The sequence below is a fragment of the Mastigoproctus giganteus genome, chromosome 4, assembly GCF_048544385.1.
Source record: "Mastigoproctus giganteus isolate SK-2022 chromosome 4, ASM4854438v1, whole genome shotgun sequence".
Lineage (NCBI taxonomy): Eukaryota > Metazoa > Arthropoda > Arachnida > Uropygi > Thelyphonidae > Mastigoproctus > Mastigoproctus giganteus.
Genome location: NC_143578.1, coordinates 222,740,990 through 222,763,870, shown reverse-complemented (window position 1 = coordinate 222,763,870; position 22,881 = coordinate 222,740,990). Strand labels below are relative to the sequence as shown.

Genomic DNA, 22,881 nt, shown 5'->3' with positions numbered 1-22,881 from the left:
CAGAAAACCCACTACACTATTATTATGGGGGACTTCAATGCTAAGGTTGGAAAAAGGCAAAACAGCGCAGAAAGAGGAACTATAGGAAATTTTAGAATTGGTGAAAGAAATAAAAGAGGTGAAAGACTTGTGGAATTTGCAGAATCTCAAGGATTGTCAGTAATGAACACTTTTTTCAAGAAAAGGGTGAACAGAAAGTGGATGTGGAAGAGTCCAAATGGATTAACAACTAATGAAATCGACTTCATGCTCACTAACAGAAGATATATTGTGAATGATGTTACCGTCCTGAATAAGGTAAATGTTGGAAGTGATCACAGAATGGTAAGATGTACACTTGATATAGATGTAGGAAAGGAAAGGAAAAAACTGACTCGTGTAAATAATACAAAGGTCTTTGAGATAACAGAGGAGGAGAAAAAGCAGTATGTACTGGAACTTAAGAACAAGTTTGAGCTTCTGCAGACTGCTCAGGACCAAGATATGACGAGGAATATTACAACTTTCTGAAAGTGATAAAGCCCAAGAAACCTATAGGGAAACAGAAATCCAAAGAAGAAAAAATTAGTCAAGAAACACTTGTCACGATGAACCGAAGACGACAAATGAAGAGCAAGAAAAACACTGACAGGGAGAAAATTGAGTAAACTGAGTTATGCAAAGCCATTAGAAAGAGACTCAGAGAGGACATAAGAAGTTTTAACACAAGAAAAATAGAACAAGCATTAAGGGAAAACAAAGGATTTAAATCAGCAGCCATGAGCAGTAATACAGAAAGACAAATGATACTGAAACTGAAGAATAGCGATGGTGTACTTATAAACAGCAGAGAAGGCATAATTCAAATAGCAGAAGACTACTATAGAGAATTATACAGGAGCGAGGGAATGATACCAGCAGTGGGGAAGATGGATTGCAAAGTAGCAACACATACGACATACCCCGATATTCTTCCTGATGAGTTAGAACATGCATTGAAGAAAATGAAGAATCGGAAAGCCCTGGGGGAAGATGAAGTTACTGTAGAGTTGTTAAAATTGGGAGGAAGAGACATAATACAAAAACTGTCAAGGCTCTGCACAAAGTGCATTAGAAAAGGTGTGACGCCTAAGCAGTGGAATAATGCAATCATAGTTTTGCTGCATATGAAAGGAGATAAATCAGAAATTAGAAATTATAGACCAATTAGCTTGTTATCCCACATCTACAAATTGTTCACAAGAGTCAATACTAACAGATTAGAAAGAATACTTGATAAGAATCAACCGAAAGAGCATGCTGGCTTTAGGACAGGATTCTCAACTATGGATCACCTTCATGTAATATCACAACTAATGGAGAAAGCAAACGAATATAAAACACCATTATGCCTGGCATTTGTGGATTATGAAAAGGCATTTGACTCCATACAGCATAAGGCGATGTTTTGGGCACTGGAAAGACAAGGCATAGATACGCCATATATTATGATTTTGAAGAAAATATATGAGAGTGCTACCTCCTTATTAGACTAGACAAAGACAGTAGTAAATTTAAAATCGAGAAAGGAGTTCGACAAGGAGACAATATCTCCAAAGCTGTTTACTGCTGCCCTTGAGGAAGCTTTCAGAAGATTAGACTGGTCGCAGAAAGGAGTCAATGTGAATGGAGAGTACCTAAACCATTTACGATTTGCAGATGACATTGTGGTTATAAGCCACGATCCCAAAGAATTAGAGGAAAATCTTAATCAGTTATGCAGAGTTAGTAAGGATTTTGGACTAAAGATGAATATGGCTAAAACAAAAGTAATGATGAACAAGTATGCCACGGAAAGGGAAATAATGATTGAAGGAGCAGTAATTGAAAAGGTGGAGTCATACTTATCTGGGACAAGTTATTAGCTGTAATAATGATAAATGGCTGGAAGTCAAGAGAAGAATAAATTTTGGATGGATAGCATTCAGGAAATATAGTCAAATACTGAAGATCAATATCCCAGTTTGTCTGAAACGTAAAATAATGAATCAATGTATACTCCCCACCATGACTTATGGAAGTGAAACGTGGGCACTCACCAAAAGAATGGAAGCGAAGCTGAGAACTAAACAGCGAAGAATGGAACGAATTATATTGGGAATCAGACTGTTAGATAAGAAGAGAAACACATGGATTAGGCAACAAGAATATTTGCTGATGCTATCGAGGCAGTGTTAGGTGGGTCGGAAAACTGTTAGCTTGGGGGGAGACAAAGACCAATAGATTGACAGTAGCCACTGGCAGAGGTAAAAGAGATTCTTGCACTGCTTCTATTAGAATGAGCAGAAGCCTGAAAAACAAGATGCATGATATTTCAGAGACTGCTGGGAGCCATTGCGGTACAAGTAAACACATGGGTTGTGTTAGGGTAGCTAAGAATAGAAACAGGTGCAGGTATACTTGCGTGTACACGAATGCTAGGAGTTTAGTAAACAAATTTGATGAATTTGAGGTATTGCTCAAAACATCAAAGGCAAATATTGTTGGGATATCAAAGACGTGGTGTCACACAGATATAAGGGATGCAGAACTGGAATTTGGGGAGTACAACGTCTACAGAAAGGATAGGAAGGGGGGAGGGGTTATGCTATCAGTTAAGAAACACATAAAAACCAAGGAAGTGAAGCCAGTCGACATCACTGGACAGTGCAGTGTTGAGTCAGTTTGGTGTGAAATAAGCATTGGGAGATCAAAATTGCTATAGGCCTAATGACTCTGATGAGTATAATAAGAAACTGTACAGGGAAATAGAGTGGGCCAGTAAATCAGAGAGTCTTATAATGGGAGATTTTAATTTCCCAGATATTGACTGGAATTTGGGGGCTGGTCACTCACACACTAACAGGGATTTTGTGGATTTATTGGATGACTGTTTTCTACATCAGCATGTTCGGGAGGCAACTAGAGGGAGTAATACTCTTGATTTGATTCTTAGCAGTGATTCTTCATGCATTAAGAATCTGCAGATAAATGAACCACTAGGTGGCAGTGATCACAGTGTGCTGAAGTGGGATTTACTCAAAGAGGTAACTACCATTAGGGGTAAAGGACCAATAGGGATAAAGGGAAGGGTTATTGCTTCCGTAAAGGCGATTACGATGGACTGAGACAGTATTTAAATTCTATACAGTGGGACCAATTGATGATGTTACCAACAGCAAATTCAAAATGGGAAGCATTCAAAGAACTTATCTTGGAAGCTACCAGGCTTTACATACCAACTAAGAAATATTGTTCAAGGTTTAGGCCAAAATGGATGTCAGATGAACTAATGAGGCATATGGCAGAGAAGAAAAATGCATGGGATATTTACAAATTAACACATGACACAGAAGCCTATAATAGATACAAGTTGATATGCAACCAAGTTACAAAGGAGGTTAGGCAGGCGAAGGCAGATTACGAGAAATCCTTGGCAAGGGATGCAAAGAAAAACAGTAAAGAGTTCTTTACTTATGTAAACTCTAGAAGGAAGGGGATGAATCCGATTGGTCCACTTGATATTGATGGGTCAACTGTTGATGATCCTGCTTAGGTAGCTAACAAACTAAATGAATATTTTGCATTGACATTCACATATGAGGAGTTATTCAGCGAGGGGAATGCCAGAGGTGTATTCAACTCTAGCAGTAAGCTACAGAATCTTGAAATAACTGGGAGTAAAGTGGAGGAGAAACTGTTGAAGATAAACACAAGAAAGGCACCCGGGGTGGATGGGATCTATCCAGTTATATTAAAGGAGGCAGCAAAGGAAGTAAGCAAACCCTTAGCCATAATTATGAGGGCTTCCTTGGACTCAGGGTAGGTACCCATAGACTGGAAATGTGCAAATGTGACCCCAATTCACAAAGGAGGATCAAAGGCCGACACAAGTAATTATAGACCTGTTAGTTTAACTTCTGTTCCAGGAAAATTAATGGACCACATGTTAAAGAAGCACTGCAGGATCATTTAGACAAGACTTCAGTTATAGCTCGGACACAGCATGGCTTTGTTAAGGGGAAGTCTTGCCTGACCAATTTGATTGGATACTATGATGCAGTCACAAAAGAACTGGATGCAGGGAATAGCTTTGATATTATATACTTGGATCTTTTGATACTGTTGCACATGGAAGACTGCTACACAAATTGGAGCAGTGTGACATTGGAGGTAAATTGCTGCTATGGATAAAGGGGTGGTTGAGGGGGAGATGATAGAGAGTGGTAATCAATAGACAGTGCTCATCGTGGACTAATGTTATTAGTGGAATCCCTCAGGGCTCAGTGTTGGGTCCATTATTGTTTTCTGTATTTATAAATGATATTGATGATGGTATATCAAGCTTAATGTCCAAGTTTGCAGACGATACAAAGGTTGGCAGGGTTCACAAGGACACTACTGACACTATGCTGCTGCAACAGGATCTGGAAAGGTTGAGCAGATGGGCTGAGAGGTGGCAAATGAAGTTTAACATTGACAAATGTAAAGTACTACACATGGGAAACAGCAACCCCAGAGCAACGTATCAACTCTGTGGTACTACACTGACAGTGGTAGAGAATGAAAGGGACTTCGGGGTGGTTGTGCAGGCAGATATGAAGTTCTCTGAGCAGTGCAGACGGGCTGCAAGAGTAGCTCATGGAGTATTGTCAATGATATACAGGAATTTTTCCAGCAGGGATAAGGAGGTGATTATTCCCTTGTATAAGGTAATGGTCAGGCCACACCTAGAGTACTGTATACAGGTCTGGAGGCCTCATTTCAAGAAGGATGTAGAGCTGCTGGAACGAGTACAGAGAAGTGCAACAAGATTAGTGAATGGAACAAAGGGGTGCTCTTACGAAGAAAGGCTTAAGTTTTGCAAATTACAGTGTCTGGAGACTAGGCACCAGCAAGGTGATCTGATAGAGGTGTATAAAGCCTTGAATGGTTTGAGCATGCTCAATGCTGATGGGATTCTTCCTCTAGCTCAGAATAATCACCTGAGAGGACATAAATTCAAATTGAGGAAAGACAGATGTAGGATAGACGTGCGGAAATTTGCCTTTAGCCAGCGGGTGGTTGGTTGGTGGAACAGACTTCCATCCCTTGTAGTGGAGGTTGATAGCCTAAATAAGTTTAAGGCTCAGCTGGACAGGTATTTTGAACGAACAGAGGGGTGAAGTGGGGTTTTTTTTTTTTTTGGCTGATGCTGCATAAGCTTGCTTTATAGCATCAAATGCCTCTACTAATGCTAACAAACTCAAGTAAAGGACATTCTTATCAAAACTAAAGAACTAAAATGGTCTTGGGCAGGACACATAGCTCGAAGACATAATGACAGATGGACTAAGAAAATAACAGAATGGTACCCAAGAGGAGCTAGAAGAAAACCTGGAAGACAAAGGCAGAGATGGATAGATGAAATTCATGAGTTTTTGGGGTAAATGGATGGCCAGTGTTCAAAACAGAAGGAACTGGAAAGTTGCTGGAGAGGCCTTCATCCTGCAGTGGATTGAAAATGGCTGATGATGATGAGGTCTTGGAACGAATTAGGCTATTTTGTATTGATTATTAACTTCGATCAGTGCGATTTTCGCAGAACCAATTAATCGTGCTAATGGGGGGTTTCCTGTATAGCATCAGTCAAAAAAAAAAAAAGAAAAACTAATTTCACCCATCTACTCGTTCCAAATGTTTGTCTAGTTCTACCTTGAATCTATTTAGGCTATCAACTTTTACAGCGACAGATGGAAGTTTGTTCTAGTAGTCAACCGCATACTGGCTGAAGGCAAACTTTTGAATTTATGACCTCTCAGGCAATTATTCTGAGCAAGAGGAAGAATCCATCAGCACTGAGCATGCTCAAACCATTCAAGGCTTTATACACCTCAATCAGATCACCTCGTAGGTGCCTAGTCTCCAGACAGTATAATTTGCAAAACTTAAGCCTTTCTTCATAAGAGCAACCCTTTGTTCCATTCACTAATCTTGTTGCTCTTCTCCATACTTGTTTCAACAGCTCTACATCCTTCTTAAAATGAGGCCTCCAGACCTGTATATAGTACTTAAGGTGTGGCCTGAACATTGCCTTATACAATGGGATAATCACCTCCTTATCCCTGCTAGAAAAATTACTGTATATCATTCACAAGACACTATAAGCTACTCTTGCAGACTGTCTGCACTGCTCAGAAAACTTCATATCTGCCTCCACAATTACCCCCAGATCTTTTTCATTCTCTACCACTGTCAGTGTAGTAACACAGAGTTCACTCTGGGATTACTGCTTCCCATATGTAGTAATTTGCATTTCTCAATGTTAAACTTCATTTGTCGCCTCTCAGCCCATCTGCTGAACTTTTCTAGATCCTGTTGCAGCAGCATACTATCATTAGTGTCCTTAACAACACGGCCAACCTTTGTTTCATCTGCAAACTTGGACATTAAGCTTGATATACCATTATCAATATGATCTAGAAATACAGAAAACAACAATGGACACAACACTGAACCCTGAGGGACTCCACTAATAACATTAGCGCACGATGAGCAGTGTCCATTGATTACCAGTCTGTCTTCTCCCACTCAACCATCCATTTATCCATAGCAGCAATTTTCCTCCAATGCCACACTGCTCCAATTGGTTCAGCAGTCTTCCATGTGCAACTGTATCAAAAGACTTTCTAAGATCCAAATATATGATATCAAAATTATTCCCTGCATCCAGTTCCTTAATGACCACATCTTAGTATTCAATCAAATTGGTCAGGCAAGTCTTTCCCTTAACAAAACCATGCTGTGTCTGATCTATAACTGAAGTCTTGTCTAGATGATAATGCAGTGCTTCTTTAACTAGTTCCTCCATTAATTTTCTTGGAACAGAAGTTAAACTAGCAGGTCTATAATTACTTGTGTCGCCCTTTGATCCTCATTTGTGAATTGGAATCAGATTTGCACATCTCCAGTCCACGAGTACCTCTCCTGAGTCCAAAGAAGCTCTCATAATTATGGCTAAGAGTTTTCTTATTTCCTTTGCTGTCTCCTTTAATATAACTGGATAGATCCCATCCACCCGGAGGTGACAAAGCAACTAAGCAAACCCTTAGCCATAATTATCACAGCATCTTTGGACTCAGGGGAGGTTCCCACGGACTGGAGATGTGCAAATGTATCCCCAATTCACAAAGGAGGGATCGAAGGGTGACATGAGTAATTACAGACCAGTCAGTTTAACTTCTGTTGCCGGTAAAATAATGGAGTCACTGGTTAAAGATGCATTTCAGGATCATCTAGACAAGACTGCAGCAATAATTCAGACACAGCATAGGTTTGTTAAGGGAAAGCCTTGTCTGACAAATTTGATTGTGGTTACAAAGGAACTAGATGGAAAAAATAATTTTGATATCATATATTTGGATTTCAGGAAAGCTTTTGACACTGTTGCGCATGGAAGACTATTGAACAAATTGGAGCAGAATGGTATTAAGGGTAAGTTGCTACAATGGATAAAAGGATGGTTAAGTAGGAGAAGACAGAGGGTGGTAATCAATGGGTGCTGCTCTTTGTGGACTAATGTTATTAGTGGAGTCCCACAGGGTTCGGTGTTGGGTCCACTGTTGTTTTGTATATTTATCAATGATATTGATGAAGGTATATCAGGTTAATGTTGAAGTTTGCAGACGATACAAAGGTTGGCAGGGTTGTTAATGACAGTAATGGCAGTGTGCTACTGCAACAGGATCTAGATAACTTGGGCAGACGGGCTAAGAAGTGGCAACTGAAGTTTAACCTTGACAAATGCAAAGTACTGCATATAGATAAAAGTAACCCCAGAGAAACGTACCAACTGTATGGTACTACACTTAAGGTGGTAGAAAATGAAAAAGACTTGGGAGTAATTGTGCAGGCAGATATGAAGTTTTCTGAGCAATGCACACAGGCTGCCAGGGCAGCTCATGGAGTTTTGTCAATGATATATAGGAATTTTGCTAGCAGGGAAAAGGAGGTGATTATCCCACTGTATAAGGCAATGGTCAGGCCATGCCTTGAGTACTGCGTACAGGTCTGGAGGCCTCATTTTAGGAAGGATGTAGATTTACTTGAGCGTGTACAGAGAAGGGAAACAAGATTGGTGGGGGGGGAATGAAGGGATCCTCTTACCAAGAGAGGCTTAAGTTCTGCAAATTGCAGTGGCTGGAGACTAAGCACCTGCGCGTGATCTGATTGAGGTGTATAAGGCCTTGAATGGGTTGAGCACACTGAATTCTGATGGGATCCTTCCACTTGTTCAGATTACGAACCTAAGGGGGCATAAATTCAAATTAAGAAAAGACAGATGTAGAATAGATGTGTGTTTAACTGCTGGAACAAACTTCCATCTGTCGTTGTGGAATTTGATAGGTTCAATAAATTTAAGGAGTAACTGGACAGGCATTGGGAGGGAATGGTGTGATTTTTTTTTTGGCTGATGCTGCATAAGCTCATACACATGCTTTCTTGCATCACATGTCACTACTACTACTACTACCACCACCACCACCACCACCACACCCCTGGTGCCATTTTTATATTTATCTTCAACAATTTCTCTTCCACTTTCCTCTCAGTTATTACAAAATCGTCTAGCTCACTGCCAGAGTTTAATTCACATCTGGAATTCCCCTCCCTGAATAACTCCTCATGTGTGAATGTAGATACAAAATACTCATTTAGTTTCTTAGCCACCTGAGCAGGATCATCAACAGTTGAATCATCAATATCCAGTGGACCAATCTGATTCATCCCTTTCCTTCTAGAGTTTACATAGGTAAAGAACTCTTTTCTGTTTTTCTTTACATCCTTTGCAAAGGATTTCTCATAATCTGCCTTTGCCTGCCTAATCTCCTTTTTGACTTGGTTACAGACCAGCTTATATCTATCATAGGCTTCCATGTCACCCAGTATGTATCCCATGCATTTTTCTTCACTGCCACATGTCTCATTATGGCGCCTCCGTAGCCAGGTGGGAAGGAGCAGCAGTGCGTAGCACACGCTTCTTGATTAGACCGGGGTTCGAGCCTGTCACCACCAAATATAGGAGAATGCGGAAAGGTCAGGGAATGACCACCGCATATCCCGGAGCAATATGGCACTAGTTGCTAATGCTCCTAAAAACCAAACAAACAAACAAACAAACAAACAAACAAACAAACAAACAAACAAACATGTCTCATTAGTTCATCTGGCATCTATTTAGGCCTAAACTTTGAATGATATTTTTTAGTTGTTATGAAAAGCCTAGTAGCTTCCAAGATAAATTCTTTGAATGCTTCTCATTTTGAATTTGCTGTTGGTAACATCATCATCAGTTGGTCCCACGTATAGAATTTAAATACTGTCTCAGACCACCATAGTCACGTTTACGAAAGCATAAACCCTTCCCTTTACCCCTGATGGTAGTTACCTCTTCAAGTAAATCCCACTTCAGCACACTGTAATCACTGCCACATAGTGGTTCCTTTTTCTGCAGATTCTTAATGCATGAAGAATCACTACTGATAATCAGATCAAGAGTATTACTCCCTCTAGTTGCCTCCTGAACATGCTGATGTAGAAAACAATCATCCAATAAATCACCAGAAGCCTTGCTAGTGTGTGAGTGACAAACCCACAAATTCCAGTCAATATCTGGGAAATTAAAATCCCCCCATTATAAGACTCTGACTTACTGACCTACTCTATTTCCCAGTACAGTTTCTTATTATACTCATTAGAGTGATCAGGCCTATAACACACTCCTACTCTCCATTTTGATCTCCCAATGCTTATCTCACACCAAACTGACTCGACACTGAACTGTCCAGGGATGTCGACTCGCTGTCGACATGTATACAGTACTCAAGGTGTGGCCTGACCATTGCCTTATACAAGGGGATAATCACCTCCTTAATCCCTGCTAGAAAAATTCCTGTATATCATTGACAAGATGTCATGAGCTACTCTTGCAGACCATCTGCACTGCTCAGAAAATTTCATATCGGTCTGCACAATTATCCCCCAGGATGTTTTCATTCACTTCCAATGTCAGTGTGGTACCACAGAGGTGATACGTTACACTGGGATTATTGCTTCCCATATGTAGTACTTTACATTTGTCAATGTTAAACTTCATTTGCCACCTCTCAGCCCATCTGCTCAACTTTTCTAGATCCTGTTGCAGCAGTGTACTGTCATTAGTGTCATTAACAACCCTGCCAATCTTTGTGTCGTCTGCAAACTTGGACATTAAACATGATATACCATCATCAACATCATTTATAAATACAGAAAACAACAATGGACCCTTCTTCAAACAGGCCTCTGAGGTTGGGTATGTTCATATTGTAGTTTTAAATGTTTTTCACCAACCTTATGTAGAAATAAAACACAAAGAAAACGAAAACTGGAATCTTGATAACTATGTATTTATAATAAGTTATATTTGTCTGTATTTACAATAAATTATATTTAACATTACAACTAAAATATATGAAATATACATATAAAATATACATTAAAATATACTGGGTTAAGAACAATAAAATACATTAAAATATACTAAATTAAAATCGATAAAACCAAAGCTTTCGAAGGCTCCTGCCTTCTTCTTCAGCGGACCCAACACTCAACCCTGAGGGACTCCACTAATAACATTAGTCCACGAAGAGCAGTGTCCATTGATTACCACTCTGTCTTCTCACCCTCAACCACCCCTTTACCCATAGCAGCAATTTGCCTCCAGTGCCGGACTACTCCAATTTGTGCAGCAGTCTTCCATGTGCAACAGTATCAAAAGCCTTTATAAGATCTAAATATATGATATCGAAGTTATTCCCTGCATCCAGTTCCTTTGTGACCAAATCATAGTATCCAATCGAACTGGTCAATGAAGATGTCCCATTAAAAAAATCCTGCTTGTCCGAGCTATAATTGAAGTCTTGTCTAGATGATCCAATCCTGCAGTGCTTCTTTAACCAGTGCCTCCATTAATTTCCATGGAACAGAAGTTAAACTAACAGGTCTGTAATTACTTGTGTCACCCTTTGATCCCTTGTGAATTGGGGTCAATTTGCACATCTCCAGTTCATGGGGACTTCCCCCGAGTCCAAGGAAGTTCTCATAATTATGGCTAAGGGTTTGCTTACTTCCTTTGCTGCCTCCTTTAATATAACTGGATAAATCCCATCCACCCCAGGTGCCTTTCTTATGTTTATCTTCAACAATTTTGCCTGCACTTTGCTCTGTTATTATAAAATCATCTAGCTCACTGCCAGAGTTTAATTTGCTTCTGGTATTTCTCTCCCTGCATAACTTCTTACGTGTGAAAGTAGATGCAAAATACTCATTTAGTTTGTTAGCTACCTGAGCAGTATTATCAATAGTTGAACGATTGTTATCCAGTGTACCAATCTGATTCATCCCCTTCCTTCTAGAGTTTACATAAGTAAAGAACTCTTTTAATCCTTTTAATTGGCTATCAAGCACAAATTGTTTATAGATTTATTATAATTTTTTTATAGACTGTTTCTCTGGTACGCATTCAATTAAAACTCATTATAATTATACCTCAATCAGCATGGTTTCAGCCAACCGGGCTAGCCGGGTGAGTAAAGTGCCTGCCCGGCAACCCAAAGGTCGCGGGTTTGAATCCCGCCTCGGGCTTGGATCACAGTACTGCAAAAACCTTGGGAGGTGCATTATGGCCACGGAAGCTGATGCGCCAACAACTAAAACAAAACAAACAGCACGGTTTCACATAACACAGAAAAGTTTCAGTACCAATTATCAGTGCTATGCGGGGTATTGCTGTATTTATCAATGATATTGATGAAGGTATATCAGGTTTAATGTCCAAGTTTGCAGATGATACAATGGTTGGAAGGGTTGCTAATGACAGTAAAGACAGTATGCTACTCCAACTGGTTTAGATAAGTTGGGCAAATGGGCTGAGAAGTGGCAACTGAAGTGTAACATTGACAAATGCAAAGTACTGCATATGGATAGCAATAACCGAAGAGAAATGTACCAACTGTGTGGTACTACACTCAAGGAAATGGAAAGTGAAAAAGACTTGGGGATAATTGTGCAGTCAAATATGAAGTTTGCTGAGCAGTGCAGACGGCTGCCAGGGTAGGTCATGGAGTCTTATCAAAGATATATAGGAATTATGCTAATAGGGACAGGGATGTGATTATCCTGTTATACAAGGCAATGGTCAGGCCACACCGAGAGTACTGTGTACAGGTCTGGAGGCCTCATTTTCGGAAAGATGTAGAGTTGCTAGAACGAGTACAAAGAAGGGCAACAAGATTGGTGAGGGGAACAAAGGGGTGTTCTTACCAAGAAAGGCTTAACTTCTGCAAATTGCAGTGCCTGGAGAGTAAGCACATGCGAGGTGATCTGATTGAGGTGTATAAGGCCTTGAATGGCTTGAGCAAGCTGAATGCCGATGGGATTCTTCCTGTTGCTCAGATTAATAACCTGAGGGGGCACAGATTCAAATCGAGGAAAGACAGTTGTAGAATAGATGTGCAGAAATTTGCCTTTAACCAGTGGGTAGTTGATTGGTGGAACAGATTTCCATCTTTTGTTGTGGAAGTTGATAGCCTAAATAAATGTAAGGCTGAGTTGGACAGGCATTTGGAATGAACGGAGGGATGAAATGGGAGGGGTTTTTTTTTTTTTTTTTTTTTTTTGGCTGATGCTGCATAAGCTTGCTTTCTTGCATCATATGCCTCTACTAATGTTAATGTTTCCCCAACAACTACTAGTTCCTGTGGGACCAGCACGTTCTGCCTTGGGGGTTTCTGCTGTGTTGCATGATGTTCAAGTGCAAGCTCTAGTATTGATGTGGGCAGCTGAGAGCTTGATGGGCTCTGTTTTGTTGTTTGTTATTTGGTTTTTAGGAGCATTAGCAACTAAGGCCATATTGCTCCGGGATATGCGGTGGTCATTCCTTGACCTTTCCGCATCCTCCATATTTGGTGGTGACGGGCTCGAACCCCGGTATAATCAAGAAGCGTGTAGTACGCGCTGCTGCTCCTTCCCACCTGGCTATGGAGGCGCCTGCTTGATGGGCTCCTCACAATTCAAATCCTTCAATGGCATCCACACCTGCCCTTCAAGCTCTGATATAGGCCCATAACAATGCTGAATTGTCGCTTGATTTCCTTACTTCGCGCGCGCACACACAAAAACATCCCCCATGTCTTTGTGTGTACGGGACATGGCAATATCATGTCCCGTACCCAACTGCTTCACAAACATCAGGCAAGCAGTGCATTTTAAAAGGCTGTGTTTCAGAGGCCAATTGCCCCCTTCCCAGGTCTCCTCTGAGTCACAGCACTTCCATTAGCTTGAGCCTTTTGCTTTGCTGCTCTGAGTTATGATTTCGATTCAATTTCAAATAAAATTTCAATTACAAAATTATAGCCCTAAACTTATATCCCAATGCAGTTATAACACTATATATATATATATTTTTTTTTTTTTTTCAGTATCGAGTATTATCTCAGAGTTTCGTTATATTCCGTATCTCCTATCAAGTTATAGTTATTTAGTTAAAAAAGCTGAATTAATTGACAATGAAGTTTAACAAGATTAATAAATTTTACTGATTAATTGATAATACTATACTATACTAAGCTAACAGATTTCTAGTACTGTGCTACGTGTTTTGCTATCTGGTTTTACCTTAAACCTTATGCTATCTAGTTTGGGATATACATTGTATCGTATAACAATGGCGGCAAGTTACGAACGATAAATCTACAGACATTAAGTATTAATTGACTTTCAAAACTGCACTATCTAAATTCAAAATAACCCAAGGGAGCTTGACTAGGTCTATAAGCTACTTATAGAAAATAATTTAATATAACAATTAGGTCAATAAAACGGTAAATATAAATTAAAACTTAGCATTCGCCGGAGCTTCAAAACTTATAAAACACATGGATTGGATACTCTTACCGATACCTTGATGGGTGACAAAACACCTGAGCAAGCAACGAAAGCAAAAACCCTTCTCTTTACCTCTGATTGTAGTTACATCTTTAAGTAAATCCCATATTAGCACAATGTGATCACTACCCCCCCCCCCCCCAGTGGTTCCTTTATTTGAAGATTCTTAATGCATGAAGAATCACTGCTGATAACCAGATCAAGAGTATTACTCCCTCTAGTTGTCACTTGAACATGCTACTGTAGAAAACAATCATCCAATAAATCCACAAAAGCCCTGCTAGTGCGCAAGTGACCAATCCACAAGTTCCAGTCAACATATGGGAAGTAAAATCCCCCATTATAAGACAATCTGATTCAGCAGAAGTGTGTTAGGCCTTTAACACACTTCTACTCTCAATTTTGCTTTCCCAGTGCTTATGTCACACCAAACTGACTCAACACTGCACTGTCAACCTATGTCAGCTTGATGTTCTACGTTAGATTTTATGTTTCTTAACTAACAGCATAACCCTGCCTTCCTTCCTATTCTTTCTGTACACATTGTATTTACCAAATTCCAATTTTGCATTTCTTATATCTGTGTGACACCGCATCTCTGATATCCTAACAATATCTGCCTTTGATGTGGTGTCACACAGATATAAGGAATGCAGAATTGGAATATGGCAAATACAATGTGTACAGAAAGAATTAATTTTAGTAATTTTAGTTTAGTAAATTAATTATTAGTAAATAATTTATTTACTACACTCCTAACATTGGTATAACATGAAAGTTCTTAAGTGTAAGTGCCGGCAAACCCCCCCCCCCCCCACACACACTTCTTCTTCAACCCATGCACGGTACCAAGTACTACAGGTTTTGATACCTTTCGTGTTTGGGGTTTTCATTAAAAAAAAAAAATGTAACATGCACCTGTTCTTACTCTTAGTTATCCTAATACAGCCCATGTATTTACTTGTTCCATGATGACTCCCATCAATCCTGGAAATCCCCAGCACCACTTTCACCTCTGGTTGTGGCTACTGTTCATCTATTAGTCTGAATCCCCCCAAACTAGTAGTTTTCCAATCTACCTAACACTGCCTCCATAGCATTAGCAAATATTCTTGCACCCTTTCTATTTAAGTGTATCCCATCCCTGTAGAAGCAGTCTGTCCTGTTAACAAGCACACACCTTGCTGAGAAAAATTTTACCTTGTGAGCCTTGCACAATCTCTCCAGGGTCAAATCGATTGACAAGGCTCTCATCATATAATCCCTATTATTGTGTCTCAGCAGAATTGCAGACACTTTCAAATTTAACATTAACTCGACTTTTTTTCAACATTTTACCTGAACTTGTTAAGTCCACAGATCTCTTACTATTGATGACATTAGCGTCAACACGTACAACAATATCACCCTTTGTACCCTTAAAATATGATATTTGTTCTACAACGTCATCAACTTTTGCCCGTGGCAGACATACTCTGGTCCTATTTCACCTATCCTTTTTGCATAATATATTTCCTGTCAGCATGGACAATAGAGTCACTGACAATAACTAGTTCCTGTGGGACCACCAGTGCATTCTGCCCTGAAGGTTGTCGCTGTGACTATTTACATACAAATTGTATAGAAAAAGGAAATTCACAGATTTAATGTTTTAATTGAGGAGTATAGTTAGCTTTTGGCAGTTTGTGTATGCTTTGTATTTATTGTTATGTAAGACTCATGAGCACTGTGTTGCTTGTGAAGAGATACATATATACAGAGAAGAAAAGAGACTTGAAACAAGGGAAGAGACCAATAAATATTATACAGTTGAAATTAAACTGAATGCCACCGTTTAGAGAATGTAAAACTATAGTTTTATTAAGTGTTTTCTTAAGTTATAAGCTTAAGTGAACAAGTTAGTGCAAAGTATCATTTTAGTTGGTAGTAAATTGCTGAAGTAGGTGCAAATTCATGTAGTCTGAGGCCTTCAGCTCTCAACCCTTTTTAGTCTTTACTGCTGCACACCATCTGGCATATCTCACATTGTGAAGTTATACTTTTTAACTAGGCTGTCCCTCATTGTATCACTAGGGTATCGACCTGCCCACTAATGAGAGGCCAACAAGCTTTGAAATGGTGTCACCTGAGTAGTGGTATCCCACCAAGAATAAGCAATATTAGTCTTCTCTACTGGTGAAGAATTGTTTATTCCAGTTAGTGCAATATCATGGCAACTTTTTGCAAAGGCAATACAAGATGTAACAAAAACAATGCCTTTCACTGCTTTGCACTAACATGTTCATCTAGTAAATATCCTATATTCAGTCCTAAGCCCCTTTTTTAGTCATAAGCCTAGTAATTAATTGATAAGGAGATAACTGTATTTATTATTCACTATTAATCACAGAAAAAAAAAAAAAATCAAATACACCTGAAATGTAATGCACTGTGTACATTAACTTTTTTTTTTTTTTTTTTTTGGTGTGCAGGATTGGCCATCTGTTAGAAAACAAAACAGGAAATTTACATTGTCTAAACAGTGGAGCAAGATGACTGGTTATTACTGGGTGCCAGAACATATCTGTCATTTTCATGCAATAACACTCCCAGAAAGTATGCCTCTCTTACAGGCATACTTTCAGGGAGAATGAATGCATGGCAGACTTTTTATGAAAGTCTTCTAGCCTTTCATTAAACAAGTTTGTTTCTCTGAAAGATAAAACCAACATTAAAAATAAAAGGATTTTAACTGCTGCCAACCCAAAATCTCATGTTATTCCAAGAGTGATATCATTACTTGGAGAAAACTATGCCATTATTCGCTGGGGAAACCTGCCCCACTAACTACAGAGAAATATATTTAAATTTTAACCAAATACAGTATTTTCTAATTTAAACAAAAAAACAAAAAAAACTTACCCCGTCAAGTACGTCTCTGCCAGACAATGATATGTTTGTCCTGAGTTTAAGAGGTTCATGTAGGATACTGTTGTACATTTTTAGTGTATCTCTACTGTAAAATGGAGGCTAGGAAAAAAAAAAAAGATACATATAGAATATGCTAAATTATAATATGCTGAAAAAAATTCTGCAAGTTAGGTCAGAACGTGTGTGTGTGTCTGCAATTCTGCTGAGATGGTATTCATATGAAGAAAAGTGATGTAAGGATTTTTGCCAGTATTGTTGAGGATACCTTATGGGTTCAGGGAAATTGCTAGTGGAGAGAAGAGTAATATAGATCCGCAATAATCTGATGATATGGGTAAAAGTAATGCTTGCACTCACTCCAAGAACTCCTGTTTGTTGGACACAACAGCTGATGTTGGAAAGATGTTCTTAGGGTAGCAAGATTTCAAACAAGCAGGAAGATATAGCTAGGTTACATGCCTAAATAATTTCAAGGGATGTGTCAAGGTAGCAAACTATAGAAGTCTTAACTGTGTCTACAGTAATGTCAGGAGTGTTGTCAATAAAAGGATTGAATTCGAACTCCTGGTTAGGACAACTAATGCTGAAATGTGTGGTATCTGAAAATTGGGAATGAGTTCCACTAAGGTATATATAAATAATGTATTTAGGAAAGTTAAGGATGATAGAAGGGATGGTGGGGGTCATGCTTCTTATGAAAAGTAGCCCGAGTGGAAAATAGCTTTTGCTGAGTCAGCAGTTACGTCTTACTGCACAGAATCTGTGAGTTATGAGATATTTACAGACCAGAAGATTGTGAAGAGCATGACAAGAGCTTCTACATACATGAAATGGGTTTGTTATTTGTTATTTGGTTTTTAGGAGCATTAGCAACTAAGGCCATATTGCTCCGGAATATGCGGTGGTCATTCCCTGACCTTTCTGCATCCTCCGTATTTGGTGGTGACGGGCTCGAACCCAGGTCTAATCAAGAAGCGTGTGCTATGCACTGCTGCTCCTTCCCACCTGGCTACGGAGGCGCCTGATGAAATGGGTAAGCGAGCACAAATGTCTTATTATGGGTAACTTCAATCTGCCTCAGACTGATTGGAACAACCATTTCCAAACTACAAAAGGAGCTAAAGATGTTCCAAGATGGCACAGATTTTTTGCAGAATCTTGATGCTTGCTATGCATGTGGAAATTTGATCAGAAGAGATGTTGGCTGAACTGAAGAAGGAAGCCCGACAGCCAATGCTACCAGAGTTTTTCAGTTGACCGAACAGCGTTTCTGAACCAGGTACTTCTGGCACAGCATACACATCGGCAATGGACTCTGCTTAGTATCTAAATATAATGCAATTTTTTTATTTAGTTTTTAAGTAATTAAATTCATTTATTCTAAACTTTCGTTTGTATTACCTTATATAATTAATATCAATATTTGAATTTGTACAGAAGTTTGAAATAGATCTCAGAACCTAATCCCCTATTTTCCATTGTCCAAGTTCCATTTGCACAAATTTAAAGCGAATGGAACTTGAGATGTCAGGAGAACAGAATCCTTATGTACATGGAGGGTTTGGGTTTATTGATTTAGCATATCACCTTTGTTTTTGCATGCATAAATGGTTTGTTTTAAAAAAACTAATGATGCATTCAAAATTGAGAAATAAAAGTAATATACAATAATACTAAATCAGATTTAGGAACAATGCTTTATCTTCTCTAAAGAATGGATTATTAATCTTTGCTACAAGTAAACAAGCTAAAAAAAAAATCATAAAAGTACAAAGCCCTCCTTGGGTTAATAAAAAAAAAAAAAAAAAAAAAAGTCATAAGTACATTTCAACATCTTTGTCTTTTGTAGTCAAGTGTGATCATCCTGAACCAAGAAACCGGATAAAGTTGCTCTTCTCCATTCAATGTATGTTGAATGGAGAAAAGGTATATGTCAATCAACATATGTCACATATAATTATTGAAAGTATGCTCTCTGGCTTTGTGACAATGATGCATCATCTGGAATTAAACTGTTGGCACACAAGGTTCACATTTCATGCAGCGAGCACTCCTATTATTGAATGGTCAGTCCTAATTAAGGTATTCATTGAAGCGTTGTATTTTAAATTTGAATTTTCTTGGTGACAAGTCTAAAGGGAGTTTTAATTTTCAAAAATTAATCCAAAATGTTTTTTAATACAGAACATGGATTTTTCACAGTTGTGTTTAGAAAAGAGTGAAAATATAGGTGGCATAGAAAAAAAAAAAAAAAAAAACAATTCTGAATTATTTTTTGATGATTTTTAAAATTTTTGCATTGCAGAGGAATTTCAAATTTTCCTGAAACTAGTTATGGGTGAAATGAGATGTCAGGAATTCTGCACTTGGAGTGACTTGGATCTAATTAAATCCAAGAATTGAATAACTTAGTGAGTGACTTGGATCTAGTTAGATCCAAGTCACTCACTAAGTCATTCAATTCTTACTGATTAGGAAAATGTGGCACTTGAACAGACTTCTGAAGGGTAATCTCAATTATTTTATTCAATTACCACAGCAGAAATCAGGTGTCCACAACTTGTCTTGATCACCCACAGCATTCCAAAATTGGCTTTGTATGCACTGCAAAACCACAGAAGAATGAGCCTAGAGATAACTTGCATCTTTTTTAGTAGCCACAGCAAATTGCAAAAAAACTCATAAATACAAATGTTACAGTACTGGCACACACTTATGTAATACTTATGTCACAAAAACATAAAATTTTCAACTGCCACCAAAATATTGACACTGGAGAAAAATCAATGCCCCTAGTGAATTCAGCACACAAAATAAACACAGTATAAGAAAGTTTGTTTAAATATAAACAGACTTTCTTTGTTACAAAAGACTGTTCTCGGGAAGGTAGCATAATAATAATAAAATACAATACAATATTTATTGATCTTGCATAATAATGTATAAAATGAAATTCATTATGGAGATCTTGCTCCTTATAAACAAATGAATTAATTACAGCATACAATCCAATAGGCTTAAGTAAAATCTGTATTTTCTTAGTCTTAATTAGTCTAAATTTGACTTCCAAAAGCAAACAATTGTCATGTGGTTTCCCTACCTCACATTTAAGCTAATAAATAAACATGATATAGACCTTTCAGAGATATTTCAGCAATTATATGAGATATCAAAAGAATGTTAATATTCAAAGCTGAAGTAAACTACAGAAAAATTTTCAACAAACACAAGCTAAGAAACATTAGAAATAAATTTCTGTTCATGAGAAACATGAACAGAAGTTCTTTAAGTTTTGGTAAGTACATCAGTGATCTGTATTGGCTTTGTAAATGTTTTGACTTTCCGCTTCACGATTAGGAGTGATACTTTAGTTTTTATCATCGTTTTCCTGATAACTTTCATACTTTTCAAACATTGTTGGAAAAAGCCTCAGTTACATAAGTAGTTAAGGGCATATATACATACAAACTGACAGTGACTAGTTACCTGTTAATGAAGAAACATACATCTGAAATAATTATGGGCAATGGACATCCATTACAAATAAATCACAATGTAATTCTTTTTTTAAAGGATGAGTACTTTGTATCTGAAGTGCAGGAATAAGGCAACTTGTGGTAACCTTTATCTATGTTCACAACTTTAAGGCTTTGCCAACTCATGTACGGTAATATTTTAAAGCTCCGTTAAGCCTGAAGCTTTGCTTTAAGTTTTGGTAAGTACATCAGTGATCTGTATTGGCTTTGTAAATGTTTTGACTTTCCGCTTCACGATTAGGAGTGATACTTTAGTTTTTATCATCGTTTTCCTGATAACTTTCATACTTTTCAAAAGGCATTGATTGATTGATTGAAGAAGTAAAGAGGAAACAGACAGAACTCTCCCCCACTGGTATGCCTGACCTTCCTTACTCTTGGATGAGTATGTTTGTATTGATTAATATTAGTTGTGGTAGGGTCATAGTGAAATTTTTTCCATGATTAATACTTTTTTTTTTGGCACTCTATTTCATCAATATATATTCAAGTTTCTCTATTTACAGTAAAATACTCACTAATTTGGATTTTCTATAATAATGATAGGCAATAAATTATTTAGCTGCTTTGACTCAGTCAATTCATCACAGAAAAGTGATTCAAGTCATCATTCAGCACAGCAGCAGCAGCAGTGGCCAATCAGTGAGATTCATAGATGAATAAATTATTCAGGGGGAAAAAAGCTTATTTTTATTATTTTTTTTTTATGAAAACCCCAAACACGAAAGGTATCAAAACCTATAGTACTTAGTACTGTGCATGGGTTGAAGGAGAAGTATGGGGGGGGGGAGAGGGATGCCGGAAACTTTGTTGCTCTGGAGACTAAACATGGGTTTCACCACTTCAAGCCTCCAATAAGCAAAGTGGTCTGTATTGGTCTAGATATTAGGTAAATAAAGGTATACTACGACACACGCCAAGTAATTAGCACAGCTGAATGAAAATAATCACACTACAAACTATTTGGATGTTTCGAAAACAGTCAAATGAATAAATGATAAAAGCAGCATTCCTTAGTGTGTTCTATTCATTCTGTAAACCAACTGAGATATACCAAATCACTGTTTGACTATTTAGAATAACAAGAAAATGATAATTTGGTAATCCCACTTCAGGTAATTGCTCCCATCACTACCACTAGCCTCCATACTGCTCTCAACTATTAAATTACTTCTGGGGTGTTTATGCCCCAGAAGATTGCTACCAAGCAATCTCTGAAAGAATTGTCATTCATCACAACTCATTCAGAATACCTTGAGTTGGATACTTCTGTAAGTACATCCACTGACCTAAGTTGTTTACTGATTTGGGAGGATCCTGAAAGGTTTTACTGATTTGGGAGGATCCTGAAAGGCTTTCTGGATTTTAAAATGCAAGAGTTTGTCTGTTTGCCTAGCTGATTTCACTGCTTGAGTGAATAATTAGGAAATACAGGTGCAAGGCACATTTCTTTCCAGCTTACCAGCTCAACTACATGGAGGAAAGCCCATCAATAGAGCCTGGTTTAATAAGTAGGTTAAAAGAAAAAAAAAAAAAAAAAAAAAGGGGGAGGGAATAAAGATGGTCCACCCTCTGTACATAGGAATTTTATATATATTAGTTATTTAAATTATATTTCAAACTGATTAGCAAAGCACATATGAATAACATTAATCAGTCACAAAAAAAAAGTAGCCTTGATCACTCAATGTCAAACTTGGCATTTGGGACTTTTTAAAGAGGGGGCTGGATGAATACACGAGAATTTAAATATTTATAAGAAACTAGAGATTTTTTTTGTATTTTGGATGATATATAAGCTTTCCTTTCTAGTAGCTATATGCTAGTAGCATTCTGAAATTTAAATATAAATGGAAGTGGAGCCTAACAATTTAAGCAGCTTGTTGTTGGTCATTAATCAGAGTATTGATAACAAGTATGTAAATCACTGACAAGAGTTTTAAGGTTAGATAAACATGTGTTAATGTACTTATAATGTATGATAATCTATAATGTTGGGGTATGGCTGATCTTGAAACAAAGGCCCACTCTTCTCAAACAGATATGGGGTGTGATCAAAAATTTTGGGAACTGATTTGTATCTTGAGATACTGCAGCATTTCGGACAGAGTAATGCATAAATGATCTGTTTATTTGCAGTCAGTCTGAATTAGTAAGAACTGAGAACGTGTTTCACACGTGCTTTTTCACATTTTAAAATGAGTCATTTCACCAAGCTATGAATTTGCATCAAATTTTGTTTCAAATTAGGGAAACCAGAAACCTAATATGTTAAAAACAGCTTTTGGAAAAGATGTTACGTGTCACTGAAGACTTTTCAATGATTCACAACAGAGGGCTACTTGTTCATTGAAGACGATTCTTGCTCTGGCCACCCTTCAATTTCAAAAACTAATGATTCAAACACTGATCTGATCAGAATTGATTGATGTTTAATTATTCTGAAAAGCTGTTAGTGAAACTGGCATTTCTT

At 38.0% G+C, this 22,881-nt stretch overlaps 1 protein-coding gene across 2 annotated transcripts in view; it reads right to left on the bottom strand.

Moving 5' to 3' along the window:
• The window catches only part of LOC150087431 (serine/threonine-protein kinase Sgk2-like), a 268,124-nt gene that overhangs the window by 61,884 nt on the left and 183,359 nt on the right, over positions 1-22,881 (bottom strand). For both annotated transcript variants that reach the window (XM_090372067.1, XM_090372068.1), the window contains exon 13: positions 16,864-16,971. In XM_090372067.1, coding sequence (XP_090228193.1) covers positions 16,864-16,971 — 108 coding nt within the window. The remainder of the gene's footprint in view (positions 1-16,863; positions 16,972-22,881) is intronic.